The following is a 19,703-nucleotide window of genomic DNA, read 5'->3' on the forward strand; positions in this document are numbered from 1 at the left end:
TGGAAGAATTCCTTTGCTCCCATGGAAACACTGAAATGTCTCACATTTGAAAATGTTGTGGGGGCTCTTTAAAAATGTATGCTCCTTCTCTGGAAGACAATTTCTCAGAGTAAGTGTGTGGCAAATTTGTCTCATGATTTGGTTTTGCTGATTTTCTGATCTCTGCCAACAACAGAGTGAATGGTTACCTGTGGTTTCCTCCGAGGTGACATACCTACAGTATTTCAGAGGATGCATTTGTCTGTGCCTACCCCAGTCTACAGATGTTTACTGCATAACTCTGCCTGTTTTGCAGGGAGCCAGGAGAGAGCATTTACTGTCAAATTCTTTTGTTACTTTAGACATGACTTTACAGTTACTATTCTTACTTAGGAAAACATTTTACCACCTCCAAAGCAAGTTGCTCCTTTTGATAAGAATGCTATAACATTAAATGCCTCATAATCCTTTGGGTTCATAGGATCACAGGATGTTAGGGGTTGGAAGGGACCTCTGGAGATCTTCAAGTCCACCCCCCCTGCCAGAGTAGGACCATAGAATGTAGTGCAGGTCACATAGGAACACATCCAGATGCGTCTTGAAAGTCTCCAGAGAAGGAGACTCCACAACCTCTCTGGGCAGCCTGTTCCAGTGCTCTGGGACCCTCACAGTAAAGAAGCTCTTCCTCATGTCGAGGTGGAACTTCCTATGCTGTAGTTTATATCCATTGCCCCTGTTTCCATCACAGGGCACAAGTGAGCAGAAGCTGTCCCTTGCTTCCTGACACCCAGCCCTCAGATATTGATATACATTTCATAGATCCCCTCTCAGTCTCCTCCTCTTTAGGCTAAACAGCCCCAGGTCTCTCAAGTTTAAACCCCACTGCCATAGGCAGGGACACTTTCCACTAGATCAGGCTGCCCGGAGCCACATATAGCCTGGACTTAAAAACTTCCAGGGATGGGGCTTCTACCACCTCCCTGGACAACCTGTTCCAGTGTCTCACCACCCTCATGGTGAAGAACTTCGTCCTAATGTCTAATCCAAATCTCCCTTTCTCTATCTTGGATTCATTCCCCCTAGTCCTGTCACTACCCAACACCCTAAAAAGTCCCTCCCCAGCTTTCTTGTATGCCCTCTTCAGATGCTGGAAGGCCACAATAAGGTCTCCTCAGAGCTTCCTCTTCTGCAGACTGAACAACCCCAACTCTCTCAGCCTGTCCTCATAGGAGAGGTGCTCCTATTCATAGTTACAATTACAAAGTAGAAAGAGTCTTGATTCTTTCAGATCATCTTTTGACTAGGACATGGTTTATTTACTCTCTGAGTCACCAGTTCATGTCTTTCCCAGGATTCACTGTAGGCTTTTTATTTGATAGGATCCACATTCCTTCCTCCAAAAGGACTTTGAAATGAATGGGTTTTAATGGCAATCCTGTCTGCTGCTACTTCTGTGGTCTTAGTTTTCCTGCAGCAACATTACCAGGGACAAGAGAGGCTGTAGCTGAAGCAATCACACCAGCAGCAGTGAAAGAGGCTGGGGCAGCCACTGCACCAGTCTCTGGTTATCTACTTCTCATCATCCAGAATGGCCTGGGGTGACAAGTAATTTGTAGTGCCAGTTTTGTTCTGTTTTGCTTCCAAGGCTCCAGTGCTTTGTTTGAGAAGGGATATTGAATTCATACATAGCACTTCTTATTCATGTTTTCCTACAGGAATTCATGGAGCAAGATAAACTTTATTACCCTGAACTGCAGATGGATAACTCGGGCACCAGTAAATTAACTTGGCCACTACTGGATATGTGGCCATTGTCACTTGGAAATATAATCCAGGCCTTCTGGTGTCCTGTCAGTGCTTGTGCCTTTGTAAGAGGGAAAAGACAACAGTGAAAATGGGGCAGCAGTGGCTTCCTACTTGTGCCTACCAGCTAGGTTAGAGAGGAATAACACGGATGAACACAAAGAGGAACACCAATAGCAAGCTTGCTTCTGTGCCTACCAGCTAGGTTAGAGAGGAACGACACTGATGAACACAAAGAGGAACACCAATAGCAAGATGGCTTCTGTTCCTCATGATGCCATTATTCAGGATATTTGTGCCCTGCAGGAGCAATATTTTCTATCTTGGTTCTGAGACTCTGCAATTGGTAGTTTTTTCTGAGTTAGACAGAAAATGCCTTGGTTCAAGGGCCACAGCCTGGAAAGATTCATGTTAAATGAGACAACCTATAAGAAACACATTCTTAGAAATCATTCATAAGTCAAAATGGGAATCATGGGGAATTTTTTTCTTCAGTCTCATTAAGGCTGTATTTTTTGGCCAGAGGCAGAAGGAAAGCTCGTAACTGTGTTTAAACAGGTCTCACAGGTCTACTACATTAGAGCAACAACAATTAAATGCTATAGTCCTATGTAATAAAATAACTGCCATGGAAGGAGGGCTGTGATTTCAACAGCACTTTGTCCTATGGCAGGGTACAAGTGCAATCAGTTTAGGAATTGACAGTCATGAGACTGTAGTCCTTATTTATGCAGAGAGCAATAAATCTTCATGCCTGCTTAAATAATTTAGGCTAGATATTAGAAAATGCTTCTTCACTGAGAGGGTTATCAAACGCTGGAGTGGTTTGCCCAGGATGGTGGTGGAGTCACTGTCCTTGGAGGTAATTGGACAGTGGGCCTGACACTTAGGGACCCTTCAATGCTGGGTCAAGGATTGGACCAGATGAACTTTGAGGACTCTTCCAACCAGATGTGTTCTGTTAATTCTATGATTCTCTATTAGTGCTAGCACCTTATAGAAACCCATGATGAACCACAGTGGTTCGAAACTGTTCTTGGAATTGACTTGATTTGGCATGGGGAGTGGATTTGAAATGGGCAACATATTGCAAATGTGAAGATTCTTCTCTGATTAGAGGAAAGTCTACCTGTACACAGCAGTATCTTGGTCCACCTAGAAATACAAAGACTTGCTAATCTCTTCAACATACAGCTGAGAAGAGAGCTCTGCAATCCCAATGCTGCCTCACAGCCTGCTTTTCAGAAATGGAATAACCCAGTGGACTGTGTCAGGAATTCAGCTAAAAATGTCCTTAGGTCTTCACCTAAGGCTGATTTGCATGTAAACTGTTATGCCAAGCAAGTTTATACCAAGACATGAGAAATTACTGAGCAGTTGTACCAAAACAGCAATGCAGTATTAATCCATTAACACAGTTCCAATCTGGGACTTTCTTCAGGACTGGTCCTGGGAGAAGCAGACCTATACTGGTTGGCTCTAACAAAGCTCAGCAGGGACTAGTTGTGATTGTTGTTTGTTTGCTTTCACATGCCTGCACAAAGCATTCTGCATGACTTACATTATTTTCAGCAGCTCCCTGACTTTTTCAAGACTAGCTGGACTTACTCTTGTGTGAGAACCAGCCAGGGACTGCTCCCTGCAGAGCAGCTGTGATCTGTTCCTGGATGTTGAAAGCTGCTCATTCATATCCCTAGTAGTTCTTTCATCCAAGTAGCAAGTGCAACATTTCCCAAGTCCATTCCTAAAGAAAATGTCCTAAAAACTACCTTGTAACAGTAACTGAAGCTCCAAAATAGTCCATTCCTAAAGAAAATGTACTAAAAACTAGCTTGTAACAGTAACTGAAGCTCCAAAGCAGTCTTTAAGCACATGAACTCTTTCCTGCCTCCCAGTCTTCCACAACACAGAAGGAACTTCCCCATCCTGTACAGGAAGGACTGTACAACTGAAACATGCAGACACATTTTAGAAGATCCCATGGCATTTAATTAGTTGTTTCTGTAGGTGGGGAATTCAGTCTAGGAAAACTCTGTAAACGCTTCCTCCACATAGCAACTAACTTTATATTTCAGCAATAGCTCTACTGTAAGACCTTGGCTCACTTCTCAAAGCTGGGTCATAGGTACATGTCCCGGGACACCATCCAGTGATGCAGCTCCTGCCCTTTTTCTGCCCTGTTTTCCATATGCACAAATTGGAAATGCACTTGAATAAAGTCCTCCAGTCTGGACAGTTTGGGACTGGCCATAAGGTTAGCTGCAGACAAAACCTATGTCTTTGCAGGACTGCACACACATGAACTGCGCCTTCCTGTGGACATTGCTCATGCTGTGCTAATACAGAAGCAAACAAACACACAAACAAAACCCAACCAACCGACCACAACAAAAATCAATCAATCAAACAAAGCAAGCTTCTTTTTCTTCTGAACCAATAATATGTTTAGCTGCAAATTTTAAAATATTTTAACAGCTTTTTGGCAACTTACATTTCTTGTTTAAGACAACAAAATCATCTCCCTCTTCTATATCATTTCTGCCATTTAATTGTCTTTAAAACGTTGTGATCCTGTGCAATGGCAGCACAAACAACACAGCACAGGCTCATCCATCCCACCATGTTTTATATTAGAAGCTAAATATTTTGTTCCCCAAAAGTAAAACAAAAATTTCAAAAGGATTGAGGGAGTCCAACAGAGGGCTACAAGGATGATGAAGGGACTGGAGCAGTGCCTTATGACGAAAGGCTGAGAGACCTGAGGCTCTTTAGCCTAAAGAGGAGTAGACTGAGAGGGGATCTAAGAAATGTATATCAATATCTGAGGGCTGGGTGTCAGGAAGCTAGGGACAGCCTGTTCTCATTTGTGCCCCATGATAGGGCAAGGGGCAATGGATGTAAACTACAACACAGGAAGTTCCACCTCAACATGAGGAAGAACTTCTTTACTGTAAGGGTTACAGAGCACGGGAATAGGCTCTGCAGTCTGGTTGTGGAGTCTCCTTCTCTGGAGACTTTCAAGACCTGTCTGGATGTGCTCTCATGTGACCTGTGCTACATTTTGTAAGAAGAAACTGAAAAGTATAATTTCAAGTCTGTTTTTTTATTTTCTTGTTTTATCTCTCTGGAGATATTCAAAGGCTCCCTGGATGTGTTCCTGTGTGATCTGGTATAGGTGATCCTGATCTGGCAGAGGAGTTGGTCTGGATGATCTTTCAAGGTCTCTTCCAGCCCCTAGCATTCTGTGATTCTGTGATATTGGTCATTTCCCAGCTTAGTTTTGTTATCAACATTTCACATGCATTTTCTTGATTTGAATATAAAGTGTAATAGAAAAACAATTCAGTGTTACAAACATGAACACCCCACTAGTACAGTCAAGTGCTTTTTAATACATATATATATGTATTTATGTACAAAGAAAGTAGCAATACAAGTAGAAAGCAAGGCAAAGGATAGTGTCCTTAACTTGAAACATTTGCAATTTCAGTAACTGTGAATTACCTACTTGTAAAACATATGCAGTACCTGCTATGTGCACAAATATACACACACCCAATGCCACTGCATGCATTTTTCTTTTCAGACTAAAAGATAACTTGGGGTTCACAAACCTTCACTCAGAACTTGTGCAGTCATATCTGTGTACTAAAGGTGGTGGAAAAGACAGTGTATTAAATATGAGCCATTCCACTGTACTGTCCTTCGGGTTCTAGTGTTATGGATGACGTTCAGTAATTTTTAATAACTTTTGGAAAAACATTCAAACCAGAGAACAGGAGATTTAGATTGGATGTTAGGAACAAGTTCTTTACCATGAGGGTGGTGGAACACTGGAACAGGTTGCCCAGAGAGGTGGTTTGGGCCCCACCCCTGGAGATATTTCAGCTGCGGCTCAACAGGACTCTGGGCAATCTGATCTAGTTGAGGATGTCCCTGCTTACCGCAGAGGGGGCTGGACTAGATGACCTTTAGAGGTCCCTTCCAACCCAAGCCATTCTGTGATTCTATGATTAGACTGGATTTTCTTCAGTGACAACAAAATCTAAACATTTTTTTAAGCTATAACCTTCCCTATTCTTTGGGAATATGTCTGTGTTAGGTCTGGGAGCTTCTGGAGTGGACAACAGGTTGAATATGATCAAATCCTGCATCTAGCCCTGTTAATTCCTGCTACAATTATTGAGACAAGCACATTTTTTGGCAGCGATGATCTTGAAGGTCTCTTCCAACCTGGTTTATTCTATGTATTCTATGTATTCTATGATAGCCAGCACTATCCTCAGTGAAAACCATCTTTTTTTTTCCTTCTCCTTAAGCAATTAGAAAAGCAATTTTGTTTGTCTAGTTTTGGTGGGAAAGAGAGAAAGCTGTTGCTGAGGTTCCACCTTGCAAACATAAGCATGCACATTACACAGCCATGCATGTGTCACAGAATTGTCAGGTTTGGAAGGCGACCTCAAGGATCATCTAGTTCCAACACCCCTGCCATGGACAGGGTCACCTTCCACTAAGTCAGGTTCCCCAGATCCACTGCTCTAGCAGTCCCACTGCTCTAGCAAGCCAGAAATCCTGTGCATGTGCAAGGGGAGCACCTGGATTTCAGGAGCCAGAGAGCTCGGGAAAATGGAGCAAACAGGTAGCTTTATTTCTCAAAGAGATCCTCAGGACTTTAAAACCACAGCAAAACTTATGCAAGGAACTTCAGAATCCAACCTCCAGGTAAATACCAAATTCCATGGAAAGAAGAGATTATTTACAGGCTGTAAGAACTACAATTTGACTTGGCACGCACTGTAGTGAGAACGAGCACACCTTGAATACTTTATATGAGTAAAATTCTAGTGATAGCTTTAAACTGCAGTTTACTGTGAATTTTGAGGACTATACTGACATGGTTTGTCAAAAAAAAAAACCACAAAAAACAAACAACATGGACAATTTTTATATGTTCTCAGTGGACTTGTAAATCTGACTCTCAGATCCACGTCTTGGAATACACCGATTCTTCAGCCCTTACCAAACAGCCACTTTCTTCCAAATTTATGGGGCTGTTTGCTTGACAAGCAAACGTGGCTTGAAGCCAGCTGTCTTAGTGAGGGAGGAACCAAACAAAAAAAAACCAAACCAACAAAAATACAAAAGGATGCAATCCTCATCCATAAAGCAAGTAGTTCAGTAGCTATGAATTTTCTTAGTATATGTCTGTAACAGTGCTGAGACAGTCGTAGCTTAGTATAATTATTTACCAATAGCCTTCTTTTTTAATTAGTTAAAAAAAAATATCAAGGAATCAAGGCAGGTGCAACAATGCAAAAAAGAAATAATAATTAAGAAAAACATAAAAAATTGCTGTATAACTTCCATGAACGTGAAGGGAAGAGGAAATGTTACCCTGAAAGTGAAACTCCACAATACACATACACACATCGGCAGCACTGAAGGAATTGCCTTCACATGGGCTGTTACATTTCAGTACCTGAGAGCTGCTAGACCTTCACAAGATAAAGCTGTACAATAAATTAAACTGCCAATAACTCAGAGCCTGTCTAACCATGTCTTTTTATTTTGCCACCTTGCTCATACAATCTTCTTTCCCTGTGAATTCATTGGACAGTCATGGGAAGTTAACACTAGAGAGTGGAGTTCCCCCAAGACAGGCCAGCTCCACTATTTTTACAGCTATGAACAGCAAGCAATCAATGCACAAAGTATTTTAAAAACAAAGAAACTTAAAATAATAAATTCTACTTAGAAAAATAATTGCTTTATTGTTATCACACCTTCCTGATCGGTGGCCCAAGTTCTACCACCTTTCAGAAAATAACTTACAGACTGTGGAATACTTTACTGAGCAATGTAGCACATGCTGTCTTATGGAGAACTTTGTCATTTCTTGTTACCATGCCTGGCACCTATGACCAGCATAAAGTTCTGTGCCTTAACCTTTCCAAGTGCCGTTTTGGGGCAGCAAGCCCTGCCTGCCCTGGGTGTGTCTCAGGTTGGAACAGGGATGAAGCTGGTTGAGTTGGAGTGGGGAGACTCTCTCCAGGTATTCAGGCTGTGGATTGGGCTTCTGTGATTGGTAAAAGAAGTCTGTCGCCTGCTGTTGCTGTTTGAATCTTCTTTACTCAGTGTTTGCCTGATTTTTTGGCAGCAAGGAAAGCTCTGTATGCAGTCTTGCAGGAGATGCCCACTAAAGAACATGTAGATCCATGGGTTACAGCAGCTGTTCAGACTGGCCAACAGAGCTGTGACGGTAGTCGCAGTGTTTTCAGAATCTGGGAAGGGAGGGGAAGAAAGCTTTTTAATCATCAAAAGAACATTTGCACTATTCAGTCAATCAATCCTTTAACTGTTGGATTTATTGTCGTGAATAGTTGAAGGTCTAAAAGTTAAGCAGCAGGATTTGAAATGAGTAATGGGGACATAATCAAAAAAGTTCTTGTTTATGTAAGGCTGCCATTGAAGTCAACGGGAGTTTGTCTGAACAAACTTCAAAAAGCTCTGACAGAGATTATGGAGCAATTAATCCAGAATAATACTTCAGTCCCATTTCCACTGATGTTTATCCATGTGTTGATAAGCTCATGCTTTACATACTGAACAGTTTGTATTCAGACTTCTGCCTTAAAAATTGGTTACCCTGGAGGGCAGTGGCAAAATTCCCCCTGATTTCCCACTGCCTTCAGTAACGCTGACTTTTGCTGCTTACGTTTGCATTCTGGAAAGTGTTGAATAACTACTGGCTTGTGAATCAAACCTGGATTTCAGAGGTTGAACAAATTTTACTTCAGGGAAAACCAGAAGTTAGCCCTGTGCCATGAAACAGTTATGGTCTTCTATCTTCAAAATCAGTTAAATTATCAAATATTCTAAATATATATTTAGTCTGATCAGTTAGTGATCTCTGCAAATATCAACTCTCCAACAAAAGTAACTGCTGTGTTATGCAGTTCTGGAGATTTAAAGAATCTCTTCAAACAAACCTACCAAATACTTCTGTTCAATTAAGTTTCCACTTATTTTGAAGTAGAGAAATTATTATAATAAATATATATATATATATAAATATATTTGTCTACTTCAAGCATTTATTTCTCTGTAGAGACCTGCATTTTAGGCTTGTTTTTATTCCCATATTAGGGGCAATCCATGCTTTCACTATACAGTAAGTGATATTTTGAGGATATTAAAGGGGGGGGGGGGGGAGGAAAGCAAACAACCAAAACAAAACCCCAAAGAAAGCTCACATCCACACCCCTAAACCAACCAAACCAACCAATCCACACAATTCCCAACCCCGAATTCCAAAACTTGGCTTTCTGCCAAGAGCAGAAAGAGCAGAAGATTGTCTTGCCAGCCAGAATTAACAGTGAGACAAGTATCTCCAAAATACTATATTGCCACTGTTTCATGAGAACTGGTGACTGTCCAATGGAGCTGCTCAGAGGTGACTGCTGTATTGAGATGAAGGCGTCAGAGTTAAGCCTGCACTCAATTCCGTTATTAGGCTGTAGAGCACGTACACGGCAAGGCAGTTACAGCAGAGGTTTAGGAAGTTCCTTGCTAGTATAATACTCTTGACATATGCGTGTGTATGCTTAAAAATAACACAGAACGTTTCTGAAGTTTTATTAACTGGCAACTTCAAACGGAAGAAAATGTTGCTGGTTCAAATTACCGGAGCAAACATTTCAGCTCCTATCCGCTAATTTTGCTCCGGATGACAACGCGGTGGCTGCTTCTCCGTCCCAGGGACCCAGCGGCCACAAGCAGCCGCTCCGCTCCGGCTGCTCCCGGGACAGTCCGAGCTGAGCCCCGCTGCCCCGCACCGCAGCTCCCCGGGGCCGCCCCGTCCGGCAGTGCGGGCTGTGCCGGTGGGGCGGGCCCAAGGGCTTGCCCACCGTGCCGCACACCGGCGCCTGCGGGGAAGGAGGGCGTTTCAGCCGCTCTGTCCCGGGGGCAGAGGATCCCATTTAGTGATGCCGCGCCTCGGTCACACTCTCGGCTCCAGCGCCCCATCTCCCCCACATTCGCCTCAGAACTGCACCCCTCCCCGGGAGAGCCGGCTGCGCCGTCAGAGGAGCCCCAGGTGGGCCGGTACGGCCTAGGGGAAACCGGCGGAGATCTCTCCCCGTGCCCAGCGGGACCTCCCCGGCACCTACCGACCCAGGAAAAGCGCTGGTCCCAGACAGACCACATCTGGATGGTGAAGAAGGGCGCCCAGCAGACGACGTATGCCGAAACGATGACAAAGGTCATCTTGACGGTGCGGATCTTGGCGCGGGAGATGGTCTTGACGCTGCTGACAACACAGGGGGCAAGAAGCAGCCCACTCTGCGGGCCGCCGCCGCCCGCCCGCCGCCCGCCACCCGCCTCCTCCCCCGGGCGCGTCTTGCCCCTGACATTGCGCCAGATGTGGTAGCAGATGAAGCCGTAGCAGGTGACGAGGATGAGGACAGGCGCGACGAAAATGCCGCCGGTGATCCAAGTGATGTAAGCGCGGGGCCCCCAGGGCATGATGAAGTGTGCCCAGCAGTCGTAGACCTGTGAGCCTCGCTCCACCTCGCTGAGGGAGAAGATGAAGTACTGCGGGGTGCTGAGCAGCAGGCTGAGCACCCAGGCCGCCGCGATCATCCCATAGGAGCGTTTGGTGGGCTGCTGCAGAGTTTTCAGTGGGTGACAGACGGCGATGTAGCGGTCGGCGGTCATGGCCACCAGCATGTACGCCGAGGCGAACATGCCAAAGACCTGCAGGTGCTTGACGACGCGGCAGAGCCCGTCGGGGCCGTGGAAGCGGTGGGTCACCTCCCAGCACAGCTGGGGCAGCACCTGGAAGAAGGCCACCACCAGGTCGGCCAGGCTGAGGTGGCGGATGAAGAGGTGCATGCGGGACGCCTTGCGCGGCGTGCGCCGCAGGGCCAGCAGCACGCTGCCGTTGCCCACCACCGCCACGGCAAAGGTGACGGCCAGCACGGCGATCTCCAGCTTTGCCAACTCCTCGTCCCGCCCGAAGGGGTCCCAGCCACCCAGGCTGCCGTTGGGTGACCTCGACCACGCCTCGGGGCTGGGGCTGCTGCCGTCGCCGGGTTCCGCCGGCCGCCACCGGCTGTCGTTCCCGGGCGAGGCCGCCGCCGGTGGGGAGCCGGCTCCGCCAGCGAGGCGCATGGAGGGGGCTGCGCGGCGGGGCCCGGCTCGACTCCCGCACGCTCGCTCGGCCGTCGCCGCTTCCCGTCGTCTCCCCGCTCCGGCGGCGCGGAGCTCCGGCTCAGGTGCCTTTATGCCCCGCGGCGGGAGGCGAGGCGAGCGGGGAGCTCCCGTGCCAGTGGCTGCCCAGCGCCTGACGCCAGCCCTCGCCTTCCCCCGGTTGCTACCGCCCTGTCCGCGCCCCCTGCGCGCCTCCCCCCCAATCCCCCCCGCCACCGCCGAAGGCTCGTCCCGCTGCTTTCCTGGAGGTGAACGATCCGGAGAGGACCCGGGGTCGCTCCGCCCAAAAAGTGATCTCTAAGAGGGGAACGGGGTTCGCCACTGTCCCTGCCTCCGCGGTGCCCACCGGGAGTGCAACCGGTAAGGGGCAGTGGGGAGAGCTGCTCGATCTGAAACAGTACCCAGAGAGCTCCCTCACGGTCAATTTGAAGCAGCACGTAAAAGTTTAATAGAGAATCAAGATGTTGCTGTAACCATGAGAATGGTGCAGGTCTGTCAGTGTCAGCCTACACATCCCCGAGCCTGCTTCTAACAGAGACAAAGGGCCTGGTTGATAACAATTGCTGGTTTAGCTCCAAGAGAGACCCCATCTGGGCTTTTGGCATTTTCCTCATGCTGGGAGCATTCCAGCAAAGTTTGAATCAACCCACTAAACCTAGCATTCTAAAGATTTCAGGATTTACCCTAGGACAGCAGATGTCGTTGAGATAGTGTGTAAGTCTAAAACACGTGTTTCCGAAAGTACAATCAAAGTCTCCCAATTTTCTAAAGTTACTGGCAGTGGGCCTCTCCTCCAAGCTGAACAACTCCAACCCACCTAGCCTTTCCTCACAGAAAAGTTGTTTCATCACTCTGGTCCTTCCGGTGGCCCAACTCTGGACCCACTCCCAACAGATTCAGGCCTTTCCTGTGTTGAAGACTCCAGAGGTGGGGTCTCATCATAGTGGAACAGAGGGAGAGAATCAGCTCCCTCAACCTGCTGGCCACACTGTATTTGATGCAGCCCAAGATACAATTGGTCTTTTCAGCTGTGAGTTCGAGTTGCCAGCTCACATCCAGCCTTTCATTCACCACCATACCCAAGTCCTTCTCTGCAGGGCTGTTCTCAATCCCTTCATCCAGCTACCTGTACTGATATAGTTTCCTGGGGGACTCTATTGACTAACTCCTTGAAGAGCTGGAATTTTGCCTTTCTAAAATTCAGGATCATAACTTTACTTCTTGCCTGACCTGTAGCCCTCAGGACAGTGAGTTCCACCAGTGTCTGATCAGTGCAACCCAGGCCACCTCCAGTCTTGATGTCACTGATTAGCTTACTTGTATTTGTGACCATCAGGTTCAGTATTGCATCCCCTCTTGTAGAACAGTTGCCTCTCAGTGCCCTCCAGAAGTTTCTGGATTGTCTACAGCTTGCTGTGCTACTTTTGCAGCAGATATTGGGGTGGTTGATGTACCCTAAAGGGCGAAAGCCTGGATGTGCAAAGCTTTCTGTAGCTGGAGTAAGAAGACTTGGTCAATAGGTTTCCCTTGATCAGGTGGACTATGGTAGACACCAACCACAAGGTTCCCAGCTTCAGTCTCAAATTCTTATCCTCTTCCATCTTTTAGGCTTTCAACATGCTCATGGCTATTCTTCAGAGCCAACTCTTCACATTCTATCAATTTCTTGACACAGAGGGCAACATTTCTGCCCATCCTTCCTCACCTGTCTCTTCTGAACAGCCTGCAGACATCAATAGCTGTATTCCAGACATGGGATTTCTCCTGCTGAGTTTCAGTAATGGCAGCCAGGTTGCATCTTTCTAGCAGTTTCCAGCTCCTCCTGTTTGCTGTCTATGCTGTGTGCATCGGTGTATGGGCACATCACCTGGGCTGGTGCCCATGTCAACTTCTTAGAAGTAATTATCCTTTGAGGTAATGAAGATATGTTTCTGAGCACATTAGAATTGTGCAAGGCTTTATGCCAGGGGTTTTGCCTTTTTCTGGCATTGCTAGTCTGTGAGAGTGTATGTGCACCCATGCCAGACTGCCACTGCCCTTCTCATGCTTGGAGGCGAGTGGCAGTAGTCCAGGAGGATATCTGCTTCGGTAGCACCAATAATTGGCATGAGCTGTTGAGTAAAAAGCTGTCAAAAAACACCCCACAAAAACTAAACAACAAACCAAACCACCAAACCCTAAAGCCTGGAATACAGACCAAAAAAGTGTGGCTATCCTAACTTTCCAGTGAGTTTATTTCTTTAAAGATGCCTCTGTTCCAAAGGCTGATTTTTATGAACCGTTCATTGCCTTATTTACAGTTTAGTGCCTATACCACCTTACACTGTGAACCCTAATGAAGGTATTGGTAAGAAAACTTTACAGAGTTGAAGACTTTGTAAGTGGAACTCACCTTCACAGACACACAGAGTTTCCTAATTTTCCACGACAGATCCATATTGTTACCTTAAACCAAGGCAACCACACACACCACACAAGACACCCATGCGTGTGACTATGGGTTTCAGTTCAAATACAGAGGGAAATTAAAGCCACATTTCACAAATCCTGCAATGCCTCACAGCTACCAAGGCCTCTTTCACAATCAAACTGTCATACCCTGCCATCATTGCCTGTCTCTCTGATATGCTTCACAAGAGCCAAACGCTGCAATGAACAGCATTACTCAGGGAACTCTGCTAACAGGTTTTCTGCTGTGCAAAACCAAAACCACAGAGAATTGCCTTCAAACAGACTACAGGTCAGAATTCAGGGTTCTGAAAAGGCTGTGGTATGTGACCAAGGACCATATAAATCTGAAAGGAAAGTCCCACTGTGAAAAACATGAAATGAAGAAACCTGTCATAAGAGGCAGACTTTCAGGATTAGCCATCACATTCTGGTTTACAAAATCCCAGTTAGAATCATAGAATGGTCTGGGTTGGAAGAGACCTCCAAAGGTCATCTAGTCTAGCCTCCTCTGCAGCAAGCAAGGGCATCCTCAACTAGATCAGGCTGCCCAGAACCTTCATTGTCTGGAAATGTCTAAAAGTATCTAAGGAAACATGGAACCTTAATGTCATACCCCAAGTTTTCCTTTGTTTTTTAACTGAAATCAGATCCAGATTCTATTATCTAATTATCTAATAATCTAATCAGATTATTAGCATGCACAGGAAGTTGTGCCCGACCATCCCTGTCATTCTGTGCTTCTTTCCATGGTGGAGGTTGACTGTGACATTCAAAGCAGCACTGCAGAGCAATCTCTACAGCTAAATGTTCACCAGAAGAAGCAGCACATTGTCCATTGCCCTTTGCGTCCTTGGTTGCAGCCTTACTGACCTGGCTGATAGCATCAGGGCCTCTGGGAATCACAGAGTTCAACCATTCCTTTGCAATAATGTTAACATGGCAGCATCCCTGCGTGTTGAGATTTTAAGGCAGTGAAGGAAATGGACATTTGGAGCCATGATAGGCCTTTACGTGCCTTCAACCTTGTGAAAGGAAGACAGCAAAATCATCATGAAAGCTTCTGCCTCTCACCATTATGTCTTGTTCCTCAGGCTTTCAACACATCCAAGGCATACTAAAACCTGTCTGAAACAGTTCAACTAGAGCTTCAGGCACCAATCCCTCATTTAATCTAAAGGATTAAAATCATTGGAGCATAAATTCACAGATTCCTTCAATGCTGTCATTGTCAGAAAACAAAACAGTAAGAGCTGAACTTCCTTGTGTGGTATCTACCTTGTGAAATAGTGTGACATCAGACTACCCAGACCTGAAAGAGACTTAATATATACAGTGGTTTTGCTTTAAGCACATAATCAACAGTTTCATCTTTTATCTCTCTTATTTCAGAGAAGTTAAAGGCTCTTGATGACGAGCTTGGGTATGCCTTGAGTCAGTTTTTTAAACCAATGCTATCTGGAGTTTCATTCCATCTGTAACCTACTGCTTCTATCACTGTGTTAACACCTATGTCCTATGCTTCCTTATGCCTTTTACAACTTCTGATTCATTTAGGGGAAACTTAGTAACTACTTTGATGTCCTCTCCTAGTTAACATAAACTAAGTCAAACGAAAGGAAAATGTTTTATGATGTTTGGTGGTAAGAGAATGCAGTAGAAGCAAACTGAAATAAACATTTATAGTTATTTACGTGATTCCTTCTTAGCAAACATTTGACACACTGAAATGTGACTCTATTACAAAAAATATTTAATAGCAATAAAAGTTATCTTCAAACATTTAAAGTAGTAGGAAGGAATACAATCCATACACAACATAATTTCTCTGAAGGATTTAACTGCAACTGGCAATGGCACTATCAACTGATTCTAGGAAATCATCCATTTGTGTAAAGCTGGTCACTGTGCAAAATTACTTTATTTGTCCTGGAACTATGCCAGAAACTGAAAGCATGCTGTACTTGAGAATACACTGGAAGAGTGTTACTGCTTCATAGCTCTAACTGAAAGACCAGGACACTTAATATTCACAGAAAAAGAAAGGGAAAGGGAAAGGGAAAGGGAAAGGGAAAGGGAAAGGGAAAGGGAAAGGGAAAGGGAAAGGAAAGGAAAGGAAAGGAAAGGAAAGGAAAGGAAAGGAAAGGAAAGGAAAGGAAAGGAAAGGAAAGGAAAGGAAAGGAAAGGAAAGGAAAGGAAAGGAAAGGAAAGGAAAGGAAAGGAAAGGAAAGGAAAGGAAAGGAAAGGAAAGGAAAGGAAAGGAAAGGAAAGGAAAGGAAAGGAAAGGAAAGGAAAGGAAAGAAAAGAAAAGAAAAGAAAAGGAAAGGAAAGGAAAGGAAAGGAAAAGAAAAAAGAAAAGAAAAGAAAAGAAAAGAAAAGAAAAGAAAAGAAAAGAAAAGAAAAGAAAAGAAAAGAAAAGAAAAGAAAAGAAAAGAAAAGAAAAGAAAAGAAAAGAAAAGAAAAGAAAAGAAAAGAAAAAAGCTTCTGATGATGTTAAAATTTGTTTTGGTATCTATCTTTAAGAAAGACATTCTAAAGCATTTAGAAAGTTAACTGGTTTGAAAACCGTGTATATCAGTATTCTTGTGGTGATCATTTTTGAAGAGTTTGCTGATACAGGCTGTTGGTGATTGAGACAGAATGCTGATGGAGCCATGATGGAACCATTAATGTAAAGGAAACACCACTCAAATATTCTGCATCGAAATTTTTGTCACAGCTGCATTCTCACAAGTTTGGTAGTCCAGGGTGCTCCCATCACACTCATTTTATGACTGCATTCATAGAATACATAGAATACATAGAATAAACCAGGTTGGAAGAGACCTTCAAGATCATCGCGTCCAACCCATCAACCAATCAAACACCACCTAAACAACTAACCCACGGCACCAAGCACCCCATCAAGTCTTCTCCTGAAAACCTCCAGTGATGGCGACTCCACCACCTCCCCAGGCAGCCCATTCCAATGTGCAATCACTCTTTCTGTATAGAACTTTTTCCTAACATCTAGCCTGAACCTCCCCTGGCGCAGCCTGAGACTGTGTCCTCTTGTTCTGGTACTGGCTGCCTGGGAGAAGAGAACAACATCCGTCTGTCTACAACCTCCCTTCAGGTAGTTGTAGAGAGTAATAAGGTCACCCCTGAGTCTCCTCTTCTCCAGGCTAAGCAACCCCAGCTCCCTCAGCCTCTCCTCGTAGGGCTTGTGTTCCAAACCCCTCACCAACTTTGTTGCTCTTCTCTGGACTCGTTCCAGCAAGTCAACATCCTTCCTAAACTGAGGGGCCCAGAACTGGACACAGTACTCGAGAGGTAGGAGCCAGTCTTTCTAACAGACCTGAGAAGGTCCAAATGTGAGCTGCTTTATAGATACTTATGAGACATTAATTGTTCCCGCTTCTATGGGATTATAGAATTATAGAATGGCCTGGGTAGGAAGGGACCTCCAAAGGCCATCTAATCCAGCCCCCTCTGTAGTCAGCTGCCCAGCACCCTGTTGAGCCTCACTTCGAGTATCTCCAGGGATGGGGCCCCAGTCACCCCCTCGAGCCTGTTCCTAAAGTCCAATCTAAATCTTCTCTTCCCTAGTTTGAAGCCATTGCCCTTCATCCCATCTGTTTTGACTGGGATTAAATTAATGAGGCGGGAATTATAAAAACATAGTTATCTTTATGTTCCCAAAAGCACCACCCCAAAATCATCTACAAAACGGATCAAATGTATTTACAGGTTCTCTTTGATTGTGAATTCTACCAGGATGCGTATAGCCAACTTTGGTACAAATTAGAGAATTCAGAAAATGGAAAAGGCTAAGGCACAAAATGGCTTTACCCCACTTACAAAACAGAGGCAAGTCAGGGCCTTGGGGAAAGCCACGGAGAATGCAGGCTGTACTCACCAGGACGGAGCAGGAATTTGCAGACAGTGCCTAGGTCTCTCTTCGGTGGCGGCTCCAGCACTGCAAGTTTATAATCCAATGTGTGGGTAACGCGGCACAAATCCAAAGGAGAAGGGACCCGCCAGAATCAAAGTGTCCTTAGACACAGCTGCCACGAGGCAAGACTCATGCGGCAGCACTGTCTGAGCAGGGCAAGGGAAGCCGCACTGCCGGCCTGTCCCAGCCGACAGCCGCAGTTTCACGGCAGCAGGGTCACTCCAGCAGCAGGCAGGGAGCAGGACCCCAGGGTAGGCAGGTCCGGCGAGGAGCCAGGTCCGAGCGCTGAGCTCTCCAATTTCGCCGTGAATCCAGAGCGAGTTCAAAATGACTGCCAAAGCTGATCCAAAAATGAGAGCCAGAGCGCGGGTCCAGACGACTGTCTGGTCACTCTGTTTAAGGTTTTCCTGGACAATGTGTCCAGTGCCAACATACACTGGGCGCGAAGAGCCCAGCCAATCACAGCTCCAAATCCTAGCGCGGGCTTCCCCCTGTGGGCGAACACATGTGAGGGGCTCCAGCTCACGGCAGGAAGAACGGGCACCTTCTACCCGCCCCCCAGCGGGAGGGGAAGGCCATTTCGCGCCTTTGTCTTTCCCCATCAAACCTCCGCTGATGGAGATGGGGTAAGGGGGGTTTGGAGCACCCCGTAACACTATCACTACAGTCCTTTGTAAATAATCTCTCTCCATCCTTCTTGTAGGCCCCCTTCAGGTCCTGGAGGTCATTATTAGGTGTCCCTGAAGCCTCTTCTCCAGGCTGATCAACCCCAGCTCCCTCAGCCAGTCCTTGTAGCAGAAGTGCTCCAACCCCCTGATCATTTTCGTGACCCTCCTCTGGATCTGCTCTATCAGGTACGTGTCCTTCCTATATTGAGGGCTCCAGAGCGGGATGCAGTACTCCAGGTGAGCAAAGTGTAAGAAGCACCTCTCTGGATCTGCTGGCATTTGATTTTCTCCAGATTTTCTCATGGTAATTATTGTTCCTCCTCATGGTTCTCTAAAAGAAAAGAACTCCCATCCAGGACTGCCATAGCTCTACACAGAAGATTGATAATTGTACAGACTGACACAGTCTTCTTCAGTCCTTGAATGGATGAGACCTACTAATACAGAGTATCATTCCCATAACACACAAGTTCAGGATTTTGAAGGCTTGCTTTAACATGAGTTGTGACATGCAATATATCCAGCATGCAGAAGAAACAAAGGGCACATTCCCTACCTTCTTCCAGTGCATCTTCTCTTATCACATCCCCTATCTGAACCAGCAACAATCTGGCAATGCAGACAGTGCAGATTCTTCTCTACTACAGAGATAGAACAAAATAAATAGTGGTACTGAGGAGGGCAGAGAAAGATGAGGCAGAGAAAGTCAGTGACACAAGTGCAGGACCCAGTACTTGGCTTTTCTAAACCTCATACAATTGACCTTGGCCCATCAAACAGCCTCTTTGCAGAGCCTTCCTACCCTCAAGCAGGTCAACACTCCCACACAATTTGGTGTCATCTTCAGACTTAGTGAGAGTGCACCAATTCCCTCACCCAGATCATTGATAAACATATTAAAGAGAACTTGCCCCAAACCTGAGCCCCAGGGAACACCACTGCTGCCAACTGGATTTAACTCCATTCACCACCACTCTTTGGGCCTGGCCATCCATCTAGTTCTCAACCTAGTGAATCACCCACCCATCCAAGCCATAAGCAGCCAGTTTCTCCAGGAGGATGCTGTTAGAAGCGGTGTCAAAGGCTTTATTAAAGTCCAGATAAACAATATCCACAGACTAAGTGGGTCACCTTGTTGTAGAAGGAGATCTATTCTGTTAAGCAGGACTTGCCCTTCATGAACCCATGCTGGCTGGGTCTGATCATCTGGTTGCTCTGCACATGATGCATAATGGCACAGAAGATGATCTGCCACGTGATATTGCCCCATAGTAATAGTGTAGTTATATCCAGATTGCATACAAATAAGGTAGAGGAGTAAAGAGAATCTGAAACAGAATTCAGGAGTTAGAAGCCAGCCCACGGAGATTACCTGAAATTATCTTAGTCTTCTAGGAGGACTTTACAAAAGAAAGGAGAAAATCCAATTAATTGCATCTCTCAAAAAATGAAAATGAAATCATTCTAGAACTAATCCTTTGGGAAAGCTTTTATCAGTGTTTGCTCCCATTGGCCTCTCATGAATGCCTGTATCATTTACTGATGAGTGAATGGTATTATTTTGTACTGGTTGTTGTTTTCTCTGATTCTTTGTTAACAGGTATGGAAAATACTGTGTTACATGTTTCATTTAGGGAAGGCCTGGGAATTCCTGGGAGAGT

At 45.5% G+C, this 19,703-nt stretch overlaps 1 protein-coding gene across 1 annotated transcript; it reads right to left on the reverse strand.

Moving 5' to 3' along the window:
• Nucleotides 1-7,693: 7,693 nt before the first annotated feature.
• On the reverse strand, nucleotides 7,694-10,953 carry AVPR1A (arginine vasopressin receptor 1A). Its single transcript, XM_054178617.1, has 2 exons — nucleotides 9,951-10,953; nucleotides 7,694-8,063 (listed from the first exon to the last, which is right to left on the reverse strand). The coding sequence occupies exons 1-2, from the start codon at nucleotides 10,951-10,953 to the stop codon at nucleotides 7,780-7,782; spliced, it is 1,287 nt and encodes a 428-aa protein (XP_054034592.1). The 3' UTR covers nucleotides 7,694-7,779.
• Between the last annotated feature and the right edge of the window lie 8,750 nt (nucleotides 10,954-19,703).

This window comes from Dryobates pubescens, chromosome Z (genome assembly GCF_014839835.1).
Source record: "Dryobates pubescens isolate bDryPub1 chromosome Z, bDryPub1.pri, whole genome shotgun sequence".
NCBI classification, from domain to species: domain Eukaryota; kingdom Metazoa; phylum Chordata; class Aves; order Piciformes; family Picidae; genus Dryobates; species Dryobates pubescens.